Genomic DNA, 17,354 nt, shown 5'->3' on the forward strand with positions numbered 1-17,354 from the left:
AAATATGTGAGAGATGAAGCTGGGTGGAAAATAATGAAACTAAAGAGTGGTGAGAAGTTAAAGTGGAGATAGAAGATGAAGAACAAGGACTACATGTGCCAAAACTCAAGAGGCTGGAGAATATGTTGAAAAGTTGTATAATTTGGTGGGGCCCATTTGTTGAGTTACACGGCCAACACATCCTGAACGTTGGCGCTCTCATGCTAGTTACGGGTTGGGCCAAGTTTAAAACATTTAGTTTGTAGAAATTCTTATGGACGCCCCCACATATGTGGCCCCCAAATTTTGGAGGCCTAAAGCGAGGCATTGCTCGCTTTGGGCCAGGGTCGGCTCTGGTGCCGACCCGTCACGAGTCAAGCGGGTCTAGGATTTTAAGCTCCCGGACCCGTCAACCACGCACTTTAGGAACGGAAACACGACACGCCACGGCCCGTGACGTTCCTAACCCGCGATGACACGCTAACCCGTTAGAAACGGGTACTTAATTTACAAAATATTATTCTTATTTTGTTGAAAGTAGTTGTTAATTGATAAAATTAATAGTTAATAAAATTATTAAATAATAAAATAAACGTAGATTCTAAAGTTTAAACAAAGATCACAACGTTTGACTTGAAAATTATTTAATACTTTCTTTTGTTACGTTTGGCAACAGCTGGCCCATTAGCCACGATCCGGCACAACACGACTGGGACAGCCACGAGAACAGCACGACAACGGCTGGGTCGTTGCCATTCAGCATTTCTGTACCAAGACCTTGTAGTCTAGAAACGGCACAACACGACTCAAAGTCGTGTCTGACGTGACTGTGGTGTGTCTGACACGCCACGGTTATCAAACGAGGCGTGTTGGCCACCATTAGCAGCAACTTATAGAAATCAAGAGAGAAAAATAGCAACTTGGTGAGTAGAAAATCTAGAGAGAGAGTCAAATCCCCAAGTTCAGATGTGAGTAGAAATCAATGCAAAACAAATAAGGGAAACTTTGAGAGATGAGAAGAACTCCTACAACAAGATGACTTCTTTCAGGCGGGTGGGACCAATCGGGTGAAGAAAAAGAATTTATATTAGAATATTTTAGTCGAAAAACAATTTAATATTTACTGAGTCATTTGACCAAAATCAAAATGACAGGTGACTTCCACCGAGGAGCAAGAGATTGATGGTTCTATTGATGGCTATTGAACAATATTGCTCCAAATTGGAATACAGAAAGAAAGTTTGGACATACTGGGGCCGTTCTAGATGTCTCTTTCAAATCACATCCTATTATATATCTACCACAACACAATTCACTTTCATAACAAAACAAAGAAATCTTCCCACACAGTCTTAATTACCACCTTCCTATATTCTAGGTGGCCAATACGCGGACAACCGTTTTTCTTATATGGACAACTATCTTTTGTGGACAACGCAAAAAAATTAAATTTTTATATGGACATCAGTTTCTAAGAGGACAACTTTCTATTATTTTCACTCAAGTCCTCTTATAATCAGATGTATTATTTGATGACCTCTCTCTTTATCCATAAACCCTAGGTTAGTTTAGTCTTTCATCTCTTCTATTACTTTTCTTCATCATCACTCAAATTTCTAGAGAGAAAAACTCCTTGGAGAAGCATTGGTGGTTATGGCATCAAACAAAGGCAAGGGAGTTGTTGTAGAATCTCCCTAAAGACAAAGGTTAGAACCCTAAAACTCTAAAACCGACCATTAAGGAGAAGAAGGTACTGATGGCAGAGAAAATTAGAGAAGATGTGGAAGACGAAGATGGATCTATTGGTTCCGACTCTGAAAACGATGGTGAAGAGGAAGATGATCTGGTAATTCGGGTTGTGCAAAAATATGACATAACAGAACATCACTTGCGACGAAAATCTGACATAATCAGAAAACTTGCCAGATTTTCGTCGCAACTTAGCTTCTGTTATGCAATATTTTCGTCGGTTTTCTCCGAAAATACGGCATAACAGAAGCAAAGTTGCTACGAAAATATGGAAAATTGTCCGATTTTGCCAGATTTTCGTCGCAAGTTATGTTCTGTTTTACCACATCAATGTCATTAATGCCTATTATAGAAACGCCCGGAAAAACTTCTTCAGGTGCAGATTGAGGGATTTTGTCTTCTTCATCCATCTAGGGTTTGATAAAAAAAAATGGTAGAAACTACAGTTTACTTTTAGTAGAAGTGAAGAAAGAAGAATAAGACTAAGAAGAGATTTTGTCTTCTTCATCCATCTAGGGTTTGATAAAAAAAAATGGTAGGAACTACAGTTTACTTTTAGTAGAAGTGAAGAAAGAAGAATAAGACTAAGAAGAAGGAAGAAGATGAAGAAGAAGACAGTTTAGGTTTTCAATCTTTAACTATTATTTTTGTTAGTAGTCCCCAAGTTACCAATTATTAGTATTTAAGACTTTATGGAGTTGTCCCCTTATTAAATCAAAGTCAACTAAGTCAAGCATAGTTGACTCGCATCGGGCCCGAAAATAGTTGTCCATATAAGAAAAACGGTTGTCCGCGTATTGGCCACCATATTCAAACGGGGTGCTTCCCCTTAATTACCACCTTCCAATATTCATATAGGTGTGCCTCTATAGACTCTAGTGTTTTTTGTTCTAGGCCCCCATACGACATTTTCTGTTTGGAACGGGTTGAACTCTTCAAAAATACTTATCATCCGTCTTAGATTGATTTTAAGTAGTTTTAAACTGATTCGTAAGTAGTAATTAAATATCTCTCTAGTCTGAAAAAAATTGAATGGCCTCCGGACTGGTTTCAGACTTTCAGTCCGAGACCAAAAGTAAACCTTCGGACTAGACGGAGGGAAGGGCGCCAAGACAGGGCCCACTTCAGTGTATAAATCTGAATTGACTGCCGTTAGTGACTCTCTTATGGCGCCTAAAGCAACAAAAGGATGGCGACTATAGGAGCACCCAACACACTAGCCCTACCAATCTATCTCAATCATTGCCAAGTCTAAAGTAGAATGAAAATCATTATATTCAAACCTTTTATTCAAATCTAAACTCATGAATCAAGTAATAAGATTCAAATACAATTCGTCTCACTACCACCCTTAAACTAAAACAAAAACATAAAGATGGCATTAACAAAAACCAAAAGATATCTTACTCCAAGATCCCAAAGGGAAAAGCTTTAAAGATAGAGTGCCTAGGAGGAGAAATGATAAATAGTAACTAATAATACCAAATTGCAGAATTCGAAAACTTTAAAACGACTCAAATGTTCCAAGTGCAGACCTATGCTAGTAAAGATACCAGGTTAACAGGCCAATATGCAGGCGTGCCTGCATATTGATTGTCTCTATGCCTTGGTGGCACTGCCATTGGGGGCAGCAGTAGATGGGTTAAGCTCATCCCAGGCTTCAATCCAGGTGACCATGGCTTCTGAAAGCTTGGTGAAGTAAGGATCTACCTTTCCGAGCTTAGCTGCTACCTGCTTTGAGAGCTCAATATAGCATTGCTGAACAGTTGTGCACTCCTTGGGCATGACGATGGACTGGAAGAACGGTATGATCTCTTCCTGCCAGTAGATACCCTTGTATTCTTTCTTCAAGTTAACAAATGGGTTGCTTGCCTTGCTGTGCCAGATATATGGCAGCCCTGTCTTCACTCCCCATCCCATGTGGTCACATATCACCTACACGACAAATATTACGTAAATATCACACAAAGCTGATCTCCATGTGAAGTAAAAAAATTCTTTTATGTAGGGTACCTTGATGCACCATCCAGCCCACATGTCATCGTATCGCCCGATTGGTTGACCATCACCCATGAGGCCGAAATACATAGCAGGACCGATCAACTCACGGTCAAACCCAAGATTCATACCACACATAGGGAACAAGGTCCCCTTGGGAATTGTCTGAACTGCATCAACATACCTGAAAAGATGCAACAAGGAGTAAGAACGAGTATAATAAACACAGTATTTTCATCTGAATCGATTAGGTTCAAATTAAGTTACCTAGTATTTCTCTCACGAGGCTTAACGAGCTGGGTGGGAGCGTCGTAATCGGGAATGTTGAGCCATAGACCGTGAGAAACAGCTGTGGGAACACCCTCGCGGAGACTGAAAGGGTACCCACGAACGAAATCAGCACCTTCTCTGTATGGATCGTAGAGGGTGTTGAAGAAAAGGGGAGTTGATGGAGAGAGAAGGTTCTTGATGTGTTGTTCAAGTGCATTGATATCTTTGCCTGATGGATCCTTGGCAACCTATGAAACAAAGAAAGATATCCCATGTTTAAATACAAAGAGAATTTGCACCAAGCTCCATCAATTACATTTGTAAGTTCAAAATGCACAAAAAATATGCTCAATAATCTTTCATAAATCAAAGGGTTTTGCTGACTTGAACAAACCCCACGATAAGTCATGGTTGTTCCTTTCTTCTGTAGTCAATCCTGGTTGTTTAATGCAAAACATTTAATAGAAGTTTTTAATTCACGTGATTCATAGTAAATTTTAGCTACAGAATGAGTGTTGGCTATAGGATGGGTGCTGCCTTCTCAAAGCTGAAACCGTTGTAGGTTATTGACTAAGATCGATGAAGAAATTTCCTCCAAAGATTAAACATAATAGTGCTCAACAAACGCGTCTGTGTTAGTAGGCACCAGGTTATACCCAATAAGATCTTACAATAAACAAACCAAGAAAGAAATGAACAATAAGGCCATTTCAAACAGCTATAAGCAACTCCATCTATCCAATCCACTTTTTACAGAACTCAGATTACCAGATGCATTAAATAGAATACAAATCAAAGTAACTTGAGACATGTAAATTTAAAAACCAGATCAGAATAAATGTGTAACCTTATTAGAGATCCGAAATAAATTCGGAAAAATGTCAGAGAACAAAAAAAAAACCAGACAGACTCTAGGCAGAAATCATATGTGGATTGTCGTTATTCGTGCTTTATATGATTCTGATCTACTAAACAACGAATCAAAACAAACCACATAGAATTTCTGCCCACAGTACGCCTAGTTTTTCTTGTTTTCTAGCATTACTCGTAAGTTTAACATCAGATCCTTACTTTATTAGCAGGAAGGTTGGTCAGAAATGACAATCAGAGGAACAACATGCAGCATTAAAAAATAATTAAAAAAAAAATGATCAGATCAAAGAAATCATTTCAATCTAGAAAACAACATCAACTATTTTGTCTTTTAAAAGTATACATCAATCATCAAATGTTTGAAATAACTGGTTAGAAAAGCAGGTTAAATTCATTCCAGATTTACAATTTAGTGTAGGACCATAGTATATAATTCAAATCCAAACTGACCCAAGCTTCATAATCAGTCAATAATGTCAGATCTAATATCAACGTCACCAAAAAACAACAACCCAGATCAGAATTCAACAAGATGAACTAAATCATACTATGAAGATGAGATGGGTACTTACAAAGCAATCATCATCAATGGTAAAGATGTATTTCTTCTTGGAAACCATATAACCAAAGCATCTGCAAGCAGAATCTTTGAATGAAATGCAAGAAGCTTTAGGACCCAAAATCCTGTTAATATCATTACGATTATAGAGTTCATAATCAAATCCCTCAGGAACTTTAATAGTCTTAGAAGGATCACCATCTTGAACAATGATCAAATGATATTGTTCAAAGAAAGGTCTCCACATCTCAAGAAAATCAAGGTTTCTGATTGTGGGTATGACAATATCAAGTTCATCTTTCAATAGAGGTGTGGGTTTTGAAGCAGAATCCGCCATTGTTAAAGAGAGAAATGAATCAGAGATGAGAGAGAGAGAAGAAAGGGTCGGATTGTAGAAAGAAAAAGGGATGATGATATATAAGTGTTTTGTGAAAGGAGTTGACCCGTGTGAATCGGGTCGGTTCACACGGGTGAACAAAAGAAGACTTATTCAAAATAGCCGGTTTCATCGGCTTTTATTCTTCCAAAGTAAATAGAGGGTTAATGGGTGTAATTAATCTCTGTCCCTAAATGGTGCGAGTAGAACATGGATCCGTTTCCCATACAAGACAAAACGGAAGGCAACCAAGTAAAATAGTTATTCTTCTTATTTGTGATGATCTATTTCTTAATTAAGTTGGTTCAATGTGGCAAGTAGAGAATAATAGGGAAATATTAGCTGCCAAAAATTGTTAAAATGCGTATAACTTGAGATCTAACTTTAAAAAATAGTTTTTTTGTTGAAATACTTAGAAACTAGTGTATATTCCGTGTCCTAGGGCACGGACACTTGTATAAATTACATGTTACAAAATTTATTGTTAAATTTCAAGTGTAATTTATTGTTAAACTACACTTGAAATTTATTTTGTTTCTTTTTTTCTTAAATTAGAATTTTTATTTCTAAGAAGGAAAAGATTATTGTTTTTTAAATAGGTTTTAACTCTTGAAATTTTTTTTCCTTAAATTAGAGATTTTTTTTCTAAGAAAGAAAAGATTATTGTTTTTTTTAATAGGTAACTTTATTGTTTTTTTTTCTTAGAAAAGATTATTGTTTTCTAAGAAATAAAAGATTATTGTTTTCTAAGAAAGAAAAGATTATTGTTTTTTTTTCTTAATATAGGTAACTATATTTTAAACTTTAAGAGCGCTTCTAGACAATATCTTTTATTAAAAAAAAAAAGGTGTTTGTCCCAGTCATTCTGTTTTAATATATAGATATTTTATTGAGAGAGAGAGATTTTTATTAGTTATTATTTTTTTTGTATTATTCTTTTGTTTATTCTCTCTTAAATTAGTTATTATTTTATTGAGTGAGAGAGATTTTAATTTCTTTTTTAACCCTTGAAATTAATTTTGTTTCTTTTTTTCTTAAATTAGTTATTTTATTTCTAAGAAGGAAACGATTATTGTTTTTCTTAATAGGTAACTTTATTTCTACGAAGGGCTATATTATGAATTTAGAGAAGGGCTTCTAGACAATTTCCTTTATTAAAAAATGATGTTTGTCCCAGTCATCGTTTTCCCTTCTGTTTTATATAATAGATGGTATTTTTTTTATATAATAGATGGTACTTAACATCAACAAGTATTGCCATTAAGAAATTCTTCAGTAATATACCAAGGCCAGCACTTTTAGGAAGTAAGAAAACTTTCCACCTACAAAATTATGAGTGATTCAGTCTGCCCTTTTGTATATTGTTTTCTCCAACACACACCAGTCACTACCCTCGTTTCTCCACACGTGTAATGATCGTCCGCATATTGTCATTGTCGATAAAGTTAAAAAAAAGTTCCAAATCTTTTTCTATTCTCCTCCGACCGCCACCTCGGGCCACATCATCTCTCTCTCCTTCACATTTCATTTATAAATGGATGAAGTGGTGGTGGTGGTAGTGGTGGTGTGAGGAGAGGAGGAAGAAGAAATAGAGAGAAAGAGAAAAGAAATGGGTGTGTGGTTATTGGAGGTGGTGGTTGTGGACAGTAGAAAATCACATGTTAGAATGTAGGAAGGTGGACATCAAAAACTTGACTTTAAACTTCAACGTACACGAAGTTATGGTTGGACTTGTAGATAAATAAAAGACAAGTTGACCTATGCAGTCGGGACACCGGAACGGCCTAAGGGGTTCTGAAGGTCAAGTTAGCAAACTAGAAAGATAAAGAAAGAGAAGAAATATAATGCCAAGGGTATCAATATATTGTATCGTCAGAGGGTGGCTCGACTAATAGAGCAGCCAAAGCTTCGACTTTACGTGGTATTTGGTCGGGTTAGTTTCCTAGAGCAAGTCGAGAGGTTAACCCGATCAAAGATTGCAACAAATCGAGAAGTTGGATCGGTCGAAAATTCTAGTAGAATTCGAAGGTGTTTGAGCTTGAAGGTAGATTGTCGTCATCTCAAGTAATCGATAAAAAGATGATGAATGCGAGAGAGAAGATTAGCTCACTATAGTGCCTGCGAGAATATTCGAGTTGTGAGATTCTATCTGGCATTCGGTTCTAGTCTGAGCCCCCTCCATTTATAGGCGCTCAATAGGCTTGTGGAGTCTATAAATCCTTATAAGCATATCAAGTTTCCTCTAAAAGAGGATCAAAGGTCTAATCCTAAATTCAGACTTCAAATTAATTCCTTAAACTGCAAAAAACACACTATTTGGGCATCGGAGTGTTTTCTTTGTTCTTTGCAGACTTCGTGTCACAATTGAAGCAAATTCATTATCTGACCGTTAAGCTCGATTATCAAGAAGATTACCGAGAATACCACATTCGACATCATCATAGAAAATGGCCACTAAGAGCATCTCCAATGACCTAAGAAAAACTCTAAAAATCCTAGATGTCACAAATGTGAAGAGTGGATCTCTGAATGATCTGTTTCTCACATTTACGTTCAAAGATACTCTATTTGAAAACCTTCTCCAATGCAACACTCGAGAGAAACTCTAAAACATCTTTTTTTACCATAAAATTAAAGATTCATGTTGAGTTTCTCATTGGAGATGATTTTTAAAGAGAAGATCTAAAAAATCCTAAGCCACACTCTTAAGTTTTAGAATGTGTGTTACATTGGAGATGCTCTAACCCCCTGTCAACAACTCCCGTATTTACTGTCCTAGTGTTCTTAGTGTTGTAGAATGAATGACAAACTCAAGTTAAATATGAATAACGTCCACTCCAACATACAGAAGAACGGAGGAACATAAAATGAACCGAAACTCTGCAAAAGTTAACATCTGCTTTTTTTATAATCGTGCAAGTTGTTGTCACCGTAACTGAAAATACAGCAGTCCAAGATCGTGAATAGTCTTTCAACAAAAAAAAAATCGTGAATAGTTTATTTAGCTATTGTCCAAGCTGGAAAATTGATCAGCCAATATCATTTAGAAAAACAAATGTTCCCTCAAGTGTTTTCTCAGGGTAGATATCTCAAAAACACCTCCATATCCCTCACCCTTTACTAACAAACGTGATCTACTAACAAAGGTGATCTACGGTGATCGATCACCAGGCTATATGCTTGTACATACTACTATGTCTGTGTGTCATGAAACATGAACAACAATATGGTTACTCTGGATGATTTCTAACTGAAATTTTGGCTTAAACTTCTTATGTTAATGTGCTAATTTATCGGAGATATGCGTGCCGTGTCTACACCCTTCCTGTGTAAGGCTGTACCAATATGGATGTCCAAAAAGATATAATAGATAAGTTTTTTGAAACTTTAGATACAGGCACCAACAGACCAACACTGAAATCTAAATTACTAATAAACAATGGGATCGGTTCAGGATGCTCTTCCTATGTCTTCTTCGATTGAGCATCACAATAATTAAGGACTTCTGAGGTAAATGACTACATTCTGGGGCTGATATTCAACATTCTAAGTCAATCTTGAGTTACTTACTCCATAGATAATCTGCAGTAATGACAAGAAGTTGGAGAATTTTGTCGTCAAAGTCAAACAGCTGGTTTGCAAATATCTAGGTTGCTAAGAATGTCATAAATTGATTTTTTCTTTGTGTTACAGTAATTAAATAGACGATCTTCCACGTACCAATAAACAGTAAGTTATCGTGCCCATGATGTGGTATGCGATAAGCATACTTCTTTCATACTCCACCCTATCGAAAGAAATAAATTCCAAAATGAAACCTATATTCAACAACTTTCTCTTAACAATGTCCGACTCGAGGAATTAACTTCCGAAATATTTCGGCCGAAATGTCCAACTTATTTCCACCCCGTGCCCACCCACATATTGACCGAAACCAAAATTTAATTCCTTGGTCTATCATGGGTAGTGGACTATACTTTCTATTACGTCTACACATTAGGTACACTTCGAATAAAACAATATCATCTCTACATGACAAATACTATCTCTCTAGAACTTAAAATCATACAATTTAACTAGTTAACTATTTTATCGTGTCATAAAACTCAGCTAGTAGATGCTACTGACTTTATACAACAAGGCAAAAGTCTAATCAAGAATACGAATAGCAAGTAAACACTAATTTATTTGTTACTGATTGTTTCCAGTAAATTATGATTTTGATAGCTGAACCCCCTAGAGGTCTTGGACAGATAATACTCATCAAGTGGTGTTAACTAGTAACTACTTACTACAATGAGAATTCTTCATATGCAAAGTCGAAAGCAGAAGATATGTGAGCAAAATTGAAATGAACAGATCGCAATTTCCTAAAGTTGCCAAGAGTAAACAAACAACATGAAGCGCGAAAAACAAACAAAATACCACAGAGATAAGCTTTGTTCCGTTGATGTCTGACATGGCTAAAGCGATTACCACTCTAGTTGCAAATTAATAGGCTCTTCTCATCATTTTCTTTGGTTTCTTCACGAAACTCAACCGGAGCTTCTTAAGTGTTTTCCTCTTCCTAGCCATTTTCTCGGGCAATGTTTCTCTCTTTTTCACTGTTGGTTTCTTAACCTTAGGTTTCTTGGCAAATCTCGGATCCAATTTATACACTTTAGAAACCATATCTAAACCTCTTCTCTTTCCTTCATAAAAGAGAGAATTAGCCCTATTAGCTTGCCCATGAGCACACAATTTACCCATTAACAAGTCATAAGTTTTGATACCAGGAACGATACCATCCTGCTTCATTTTCATAAATAGTTTCATAGCATGATCAATCCTTTCAATTCCACACAAAATTTTCAGAAACTCATAGTAAGCTTTCCTATCAAGAGCTTCTCCAAATCCAGCAGATTTCATTTTGTCAATCATTTCATCTCCCTCACCAATCCTAGCAGCTTGATAGAGACTTTTTACAAGAAGAAGATGAGATTCGGCATTCGGACTACATCCCCATTCACCCATTCTATCAAACAGGTTCAGTGCATCGTCTGTTTTCCGAATTTTGCAGAAATTCGAAATCAATACATTGAAGGTCTCCACATTTCGTGGTACTCCAGCAAAATCCATATCGACAAGAACCTTTTCGGCCTCGGATTGCAATCGAAATGGATCTTTACGCCTGCAAAGTTTACAAACACAATCAAGAATAGAATTATATGCGGATGTACCAAGTTCGAACCCTCCGCGATAAATTTCCGCAGCTAATCTCCTTGCTTCGTCAAGTTTCCCATCAACACACCATCCCCTAATCAACAAATCACAAGTAGATTCATCGGGAAAAAACTCGTGTGCAAGATTCTTCACCATTTTCTCAGCATAACTAGCAAACCCATTATGACAAAGAGAAGCTACCACCATTTTTAGGGATTTTCGATCACGAACAAAGCCGTAATCTTGCTCCATTTTCTCAAAAAACGAAACAGCCTGACTCTCTCTGCCAGCCCTAACTAAGCGATCAATAGAGGATTCTAGGGTTTTAGGACCAGTAATTCCACGACCATCAATAAGAATATCATGAATAACTTTAAAATCCTTCCTTCTACCAAAGTAATCAACAACATAAGAAAAAGTTTCGTCAGTGTGATTAAAACCTGGACGTGTTGAGATCCATTGATGGAACCCTAGAACTGTTCGACCAGCTTCAGAAGAGAGATTCAAAACTTGAAGGATGAGAGAAGGAGTTGGCTTTATATGAGAGAAATGAAGATCAAGACGTTGAGTTAGAGAGAGAGACTCTGAATCGACGTCCTTGAGAAGCTCAGTTGAAATTGAATGGGCGATTTTCTCAGTCTCTAGTTGATGTTTATCTTTTTTGTGGGTAAGAGAAGATGATGAGGAGAAGTTTCTAGATGGGAAAAAGTGAGATGGATTCAGTAAATGATGAGGATGATGATAATCACTCGGTTGGAAAGAAGAGATTGTTGATCGATTAAGTAGAGGAGAGAGAATCTGTGGTTTGAAGACAGACAACCAAGAATGAGAAGTGGAGGAGGAAGAGATGGAACGAAGGAGAAATTTCCGAAGTTGCAGAGCCGCCATTGTTGGTACGCTGAGACTGCCAAAACGGGGCTAAGAAAGACTGAAACCCTAAAGGGTTAATTCATTTTCCGGTAATGATAGGGAAGAAGAATTTGACGGACCCGAGTTTTGTCCTGGGTGGCACTTGACCTCAAATCTCTCCTAGAGTTTAACATAGGTCCCTCATTTCTTCGAGATTTTGCTTTTAGTCTCTCCGGTACATGAAATCTGGTCCAGATTTTATCTACCAAAATGTCTCTTGTTCTTTTTTTTTTTGTTGAACTATATGTCTCTTGTTCTCGACAACCCAAGATCGTTTTTCTTTTTCTCTCTAACTTTTGTATGGACCTCAATCTGTTATCGAGAAAGGATCCTAAAAATCAACAATCATGGGCATACGTGCTAAATAAACCTACACACTAAGAATGGGTCTAACCCATGTCCAAAGCATTTGATTGGATAAAATGGAATTATTTAGAGAAAGTTATGCATTTGATCAGGCCCGACCCTGGGCCCAAAGCAGGCAAAGCCTCGCTTTGGGCCACCACCTGATAGGGGCCACATTTTAGTAACCGATTTTAAAAGCCCCCACATGTTATAACTCTTATAGATAGACTTTAAGAGGCCCCCAAAAATTTTAGAACATGATGAGGGGCCACATTTTAAAACAAGAGTTTAAAGGCCCTCACACCAGTCCAGCCCACACTTCTTGTTGACCCATTTATAACTTAACCCTAGTGTTAGACTCTCAATCCTTTAGTTCCATACCTCTTCTTCGCATTTAATATATAGGACGTGTTTATTTATATTATTATATATTACAATATTAGATTTTTTTGCTACAAACTTATAATATTAGTTGGTATTATATTATATTGTAGAGTCGATACAAAAGAAATAATCGTTTAGCAGATACTTAACTCTTTTTTTTACCTCACTGCTAAGTTATTTCATTAATGTTCTTTACTTTTATTGTTATAATGTAATAAGGATATGATAATTTGAATTCTACTTTATTAATTTTCGTCTTGTTGTTAAAACAAAATTAATTTAAGTTTCATTTTTTGGATGGTTTCTAATATTCTTTTTTTATGTTTTTAGTTATTTCTAATTAGAGTTGTCAATAAGCTAGGGTATTTTAACCCTCCTAGATACTAAAATTTATTTACAACAAATCAAAATTTTCTCATAATAGGAAGCTCAGAATGTGGTGGCTGGTAGCAAAAAAACAATTTGATATTTTCTCCGACAATATAAAGCGTAAAACAATGTTATATACATAATGTATTTGTCATCTGAATTAGATAAATTTTATTTTGCCTTCCATGAACCTAAATGACCATTATTGTTGGGAGATATTTACATCCGATCTAATATGAGATTTTGTAGACACGTAACTTTAAATTATGTTATGTAGCGATAGCTCTTGCGACCATATAATCAAGGTAATTTTGGAACTAAAATTACTTATTTGTTTCAAGTCATTGAACAAAGTCCTAAACTTTTCATGCTTAAACTAAATGGTGGGGAAAACAAAAAAAAAGATGGACCAAATATCCCCTATCCCATTTTAGCATCACACAAGGTGAACCATGTCTCGCAGGCAAACTATTGATTAATTAATGGGAATGATGTTATATATACATTTTCGAACGAAGTTTGGATAATGGGAAAGATGTTAAGTTTTTAATTATATTTTCATAGGAAGGGCTTAGGGTCGACCTTAGGTTCGGAGAATTTAAGAGGAAATTTGAATTTGTGTATAATATAGAAGGCCCCAATTTTAGATTTCGCTTCGGGCCACCAAAAACTCAGGGCCGACCCTGCATCTGATGGGTTTTCATCAGAAATGGATTGAGCTCATCAAAACCTATCTCTCTACCAGTTCTATGGCTGTTCTCATTAATGGTCGTCCAGGTATGACCTTTAATGTGAGCCGTAGTATTCGTCAAGGTGACCCTCTCTCGCCTTTCCTGTTTGCGATTGCTATGGAGGGCCTTAGTAGGCTACTGGAGAAAAATACTGCCAGCAATACCTTTATAGGTTTTCCTGTGCCTAATTCGGAGCTCATTATTAATCATCTTCTGTTTGCGGATGACTGTATTATCTTTGGGCAAAATTCTCTTGAGAACATCCACAATCTTAAAATCATTCTGAAGGAATTCAGTGATGCCTCGGGTCAAATGATCAACTATTCTAAATCTAACATCTTCTTCTCTAAAAATGCCCACCTTAAATTCAAACGGATGATTACTCGGGAGCTCAAGGTTCATTATTCTTCGGCTGGAGACGAATACCTCGGCACCAATTTATTCATTAATAGTAACAAGAAGTCTGTTTTCCAACCTATCATTTCCCAGATTCATAATAAACTCGCCAAGTGGCAAACCCATCTTCTCTCTCAGGCTGGTCGCTATAGCAGCGGCCGTTCCCCGATACCAAATGCAATGCTTTGCCATTCCTAAAGGCATTTGCAATAGCATTGAGTCCGTTCAAAGGACTTTTTGGTGGGGAAAATCCAAAACTTTTCATACTCTTAATTGGAACAACATTTGTAAGCCTCGCAAATTCGGTGGTCTGGGTATTTGTCTTCCTCTTCTTGATAATCAGGCATTCCTGAACAAGATAAATTGGCGTATTATCAAAAATCCTAATGCAGTCTGGGTCAAAATTCTTAAAGGGAAATATTTCCCGAACTCCTATAAACCAACCCCTCCTAAATCTAACCATTCTTGGATTTGGAAATCCATTAATAAACAGTCTATTCACATGAAGAATCTGATCTTCTGGGATATCAACAAAGGAGACAATATCGATATTTAGCAGGACTACTGGATACCGGATTACCCTCCGCCCATTAGGAATCATAATGAGAGTAATCTCAAATGGGTCTCACAACTAATGGAAAACAACAATTGGAATACTAACAGATTACAGAGTTGCTTTAACACTGATATATGTAACGCTATCCTGAGTATTAATATCCACAGCGATCATGAGGATAATCCTAGATGGACTCTCACTAAATCAGGTAACTTTTCTAATAAATCTATGTATCACTGAGAATTAGATATACTAACCTTATGCAGGGTCACACAGACTGGTTCTTTATATGGAACATGAATATTATTCATAGAGTCAAACTATTCTTATGAAAATGCTGCACTGATGGTCTACCAGTCAAGGCAAAAATAGGTAAATACATTGGTAATCAATTCTTATGCATCAACTGTAATGATAACGAAACATTAGATCATGTTATGTTGCATTGTACCTTCGCGAAAGCGATATGGTTTCATTACCAAGTCAGAACTGATCATATTGACTCAACGATCCAATGGATACACCAATGGAGAAACTTAGAAGAGGACATTGGACTACTTTATGCCAAAATTCTTTGGTTTTTATGGAAAGCGAGATGTGAAAACTGCTTCTCCAATACTAAACAAAATCCTAGACAAGTCATTGAAAGGATTAATAATATTACCATAACGCCTATTAAGATTGAATCTTATATACCTAAAGTTTGCAAGGGGAAATCCACTAAGGAAAAATGGAAACCTCCATCGACACCTTATCTTGAAATTAATGTTGATGCCTCTTTCTCCAAGATATCAGAACCTGCAGGGATCGGTTGTATCATCCGAGATGATACGGCAGCTTTTGTTATTGCAGCAGCAGACACCATACGGGGCCAAAACGCAGAAGAATGTGAAAGCATTGCCATACTTCATAGCATCAAGTGGGCCTTGGAATTGAACATTAACTACGTTCATATCGAAAGTGATAATCAAGCTCTCATTCACTTCATCAATGGACAAAATGTTAGTCTCCACTGGCAATCTAAAAAGATCATGCAACAAGTCAAAGATCTCTGTGGTAAATTTGATGGAACTATATTCACTTTCATCAACCGGGAATGCAACAATGAAGCGGACTCAATAGCTAAATGGGGTAGACGAAATGTTAATAGGAAAATATGAAATGTATTACCTTCTCTTCTTATGGATGTATGCTAGAACCTTGTATGTTTCGTTTAGTAATGCTATGTTTACTTCATCAAAAAAAAAAAAACAAAGAATGGGTCCAACCCATTGGGCACCCAGAATAAGTAGAGAATGCATGTGCTTGCCCGTGCATATATTATATATTAGAAAAGAAGACAAGGCAATGAAAATGAACACCGTTCACTATGATCGTCTCCGAAATCCTCTTCCTTTCGATAAATCTATTGGAGGCGTTATATAATCCACATTGAAGGTGACAACTCCATGCGTTACCACATTTGAGACAACTCACCACAAGGTTCGCCACTATATAAGGACGAGCAAAACCACCTACAAGGTATCCAATTGTCTATAAAAATACTACTACTGTCTCACTTTCTCTCTCATATAGAGGACCCAATCCTAGATGGAACAACCTACAATTGATATCTTTTTTTTTTTTCTCTCTCTCTCTCATACCCACGGAAGAGGTCGACTTACTACTCTCTCTCATAATGACAAAAGTATGGCGGCCTCACTTTATCATGGAGGACGATCTTATTTTATCACAAAAGAGGACGACCTTACTTTACCTAGAAGCGACCTATCTTTCTCTTTTACTTTACCAAGGAGGGCGACCCTATTTTTCTCTCACTTGGCAACCTTTTTTTCATCACTCTATTTTCTCTCTCTTGGTGACCAAATAGTGCACGTAGTTGACCACTTTATCTGTCTTGAGGACCAAAGAGTTAGGCAATCATACCCTTTATTGTATTACCTTCTCTCCTAATAGTCGTTTTGCTCAGATAACATTTATAACTCCATAGCTCTGTCTCTAGTTTCTTTTATATTTGTCATATAAATATACTGACTTCATCGTCGGAGTCTCTTTGTCTGGCATCACCCCAATGTCCGAAGGATCTTACCATCACGTGGTTTTTGTTTGCTGTCACATGTTAATCCCAAGAACGTCGTCGGTATATATGAATTAACAACGACTAACGGTCTGACTTCCGGTCAATGACCTCTGGTATCTATTGACTTCTTGGCCCGCGATTTCAACCCCTCACAACTTTTAGCTTGATTTTATTTCTTCCATTCTACAACTTCCTTTTAGCTTCTAGTTTCATTCTGAACCCCGATCCCGGATTCGGTTCGTTTTGGTTTTTCTCAACAATTTTTAAGAAGCAAGAGAAATGTCAGGTATACTTCAAAAATATGAAAGAAAACCTATAATTGTTATCAGTGTTTGTTCAGCAAGTTATAATATGTTTGTTCTTAAATTTCTCAGTTTTTGTTCTTAAATTTCTTAGTGTTTGTTTTTAAACTTGTTTTTGTTCTTAAATTTCTTTTATTGTTTAGTATTATGTTTAGGGAGCGGCTAATAGCATCCCGCTAAGAGTGTTGTTAGCCCCAGCCCTCTGTAGGCACCCGGTACGGATTGGGTGCATACTAGGGAGGCACCCGCCCAACCCCCTCCCTCTCCCTTATTATT

The 17,354-nt window shown here is 36.8% G+C and overlaps 2 protein-coding genes across 2 annotated transcripts; both read right to left on the reverse strand.

The window, feature by feature from the left end:
• Positions 1-2,985: 2,985 nt before the first annotated feature.
• Positions 2,986-6,101, reverse strand: LOC147548812 (putative UDP-arabinopyranose mutase 2). The gene is made up of 4 exons (XM_086668921.1): positions 5,442-6,101; positions 3,994-4,244; positions 3,742-3,910; positions 2,986-3,663 (listed from the first exon to the last, which is right to left on the reverse strand). Exons 1-4 carry the CDS (start codon positions 5,763-5,765, stop codon positions 3,328-3,330), a joined length of 1,080 nt encoding a protein of 359 aa, XP_086525047.1. The 5' UTR covers positions 5,766-6,101; the 3' UTR covers positions 2,986-3,327.
• Positions 6,102-9,970: 3,869 nt separating this feature from the next.
• On the reverse strand, positions 9,971-12,176 carry PNM1 (Pentatricopeptide repeat (PPR) superfamily protein). The gene has a single exon (XM_086669780.1). The coding sequence runs from the start codon at positions 11,892-11,894 to the stop codon at positions 10,296-10,298; it is 1,599 nt and encodes a 532-aa protein (XP_086525906.1). The 5' UTR covers positions 11,895-12,176; the 3' UTR covers positions 9,971-10,295.
• Between the last annotated feature and the right edge of the window lie 5,178 nt (positions 12,177-17,354).

The sequence above is a fragment of the Eschscholzia californica genome, unplaced genomic scaffold, assembly GCF_041429995.1.
Source record: "Eschscholzia californica isolate CP2 unplaced genomic scaffold, dmEscCali1.0.p SCAF_3, whole genome shotgun sequence".
In the NCBI taxonomy this organism is placed as follows: domain Eukaryota; kingdom Viridiplantae; phylum Streptophyta; class Magnoliopsida; order Ranunculales; family Papaveraceae; genus Eschscholzia; species Eschscholzia californica.

Excerpts from the sequence above, each read along its gene's own strand:
- LOC147548812 (XM_086668921.1), bottom strand. The coding sequence starts at position 5,765 with ATGGCGGATTCTGCTTCAAAACCCACACCTCTATTGAAAGATGAACTT. Across the intron at positions 4,245-5,441 it reads CCATTGATGATGATTGCTTT|GTTGCCAAGGATCCATCAGG; the intron begins GTAAGTACCCAT and ends TTTGTTTCATAG. Across the intron at positions 3,911-3,993 it reads CCTCGTGAGAGAAATACTAG|GTATGTTGATGCAGTTCAGA; the intron begins GTAACTTAATTT and ends GCATCTTTTCAG.
- PNM1 (XM_086669780.1), bottom strand. The coding sequence starts at position 11,894 with ATGGCGGCTCTGCAACTTCGGAAATTTCTCCTTCGTTCCATCTCTTCC.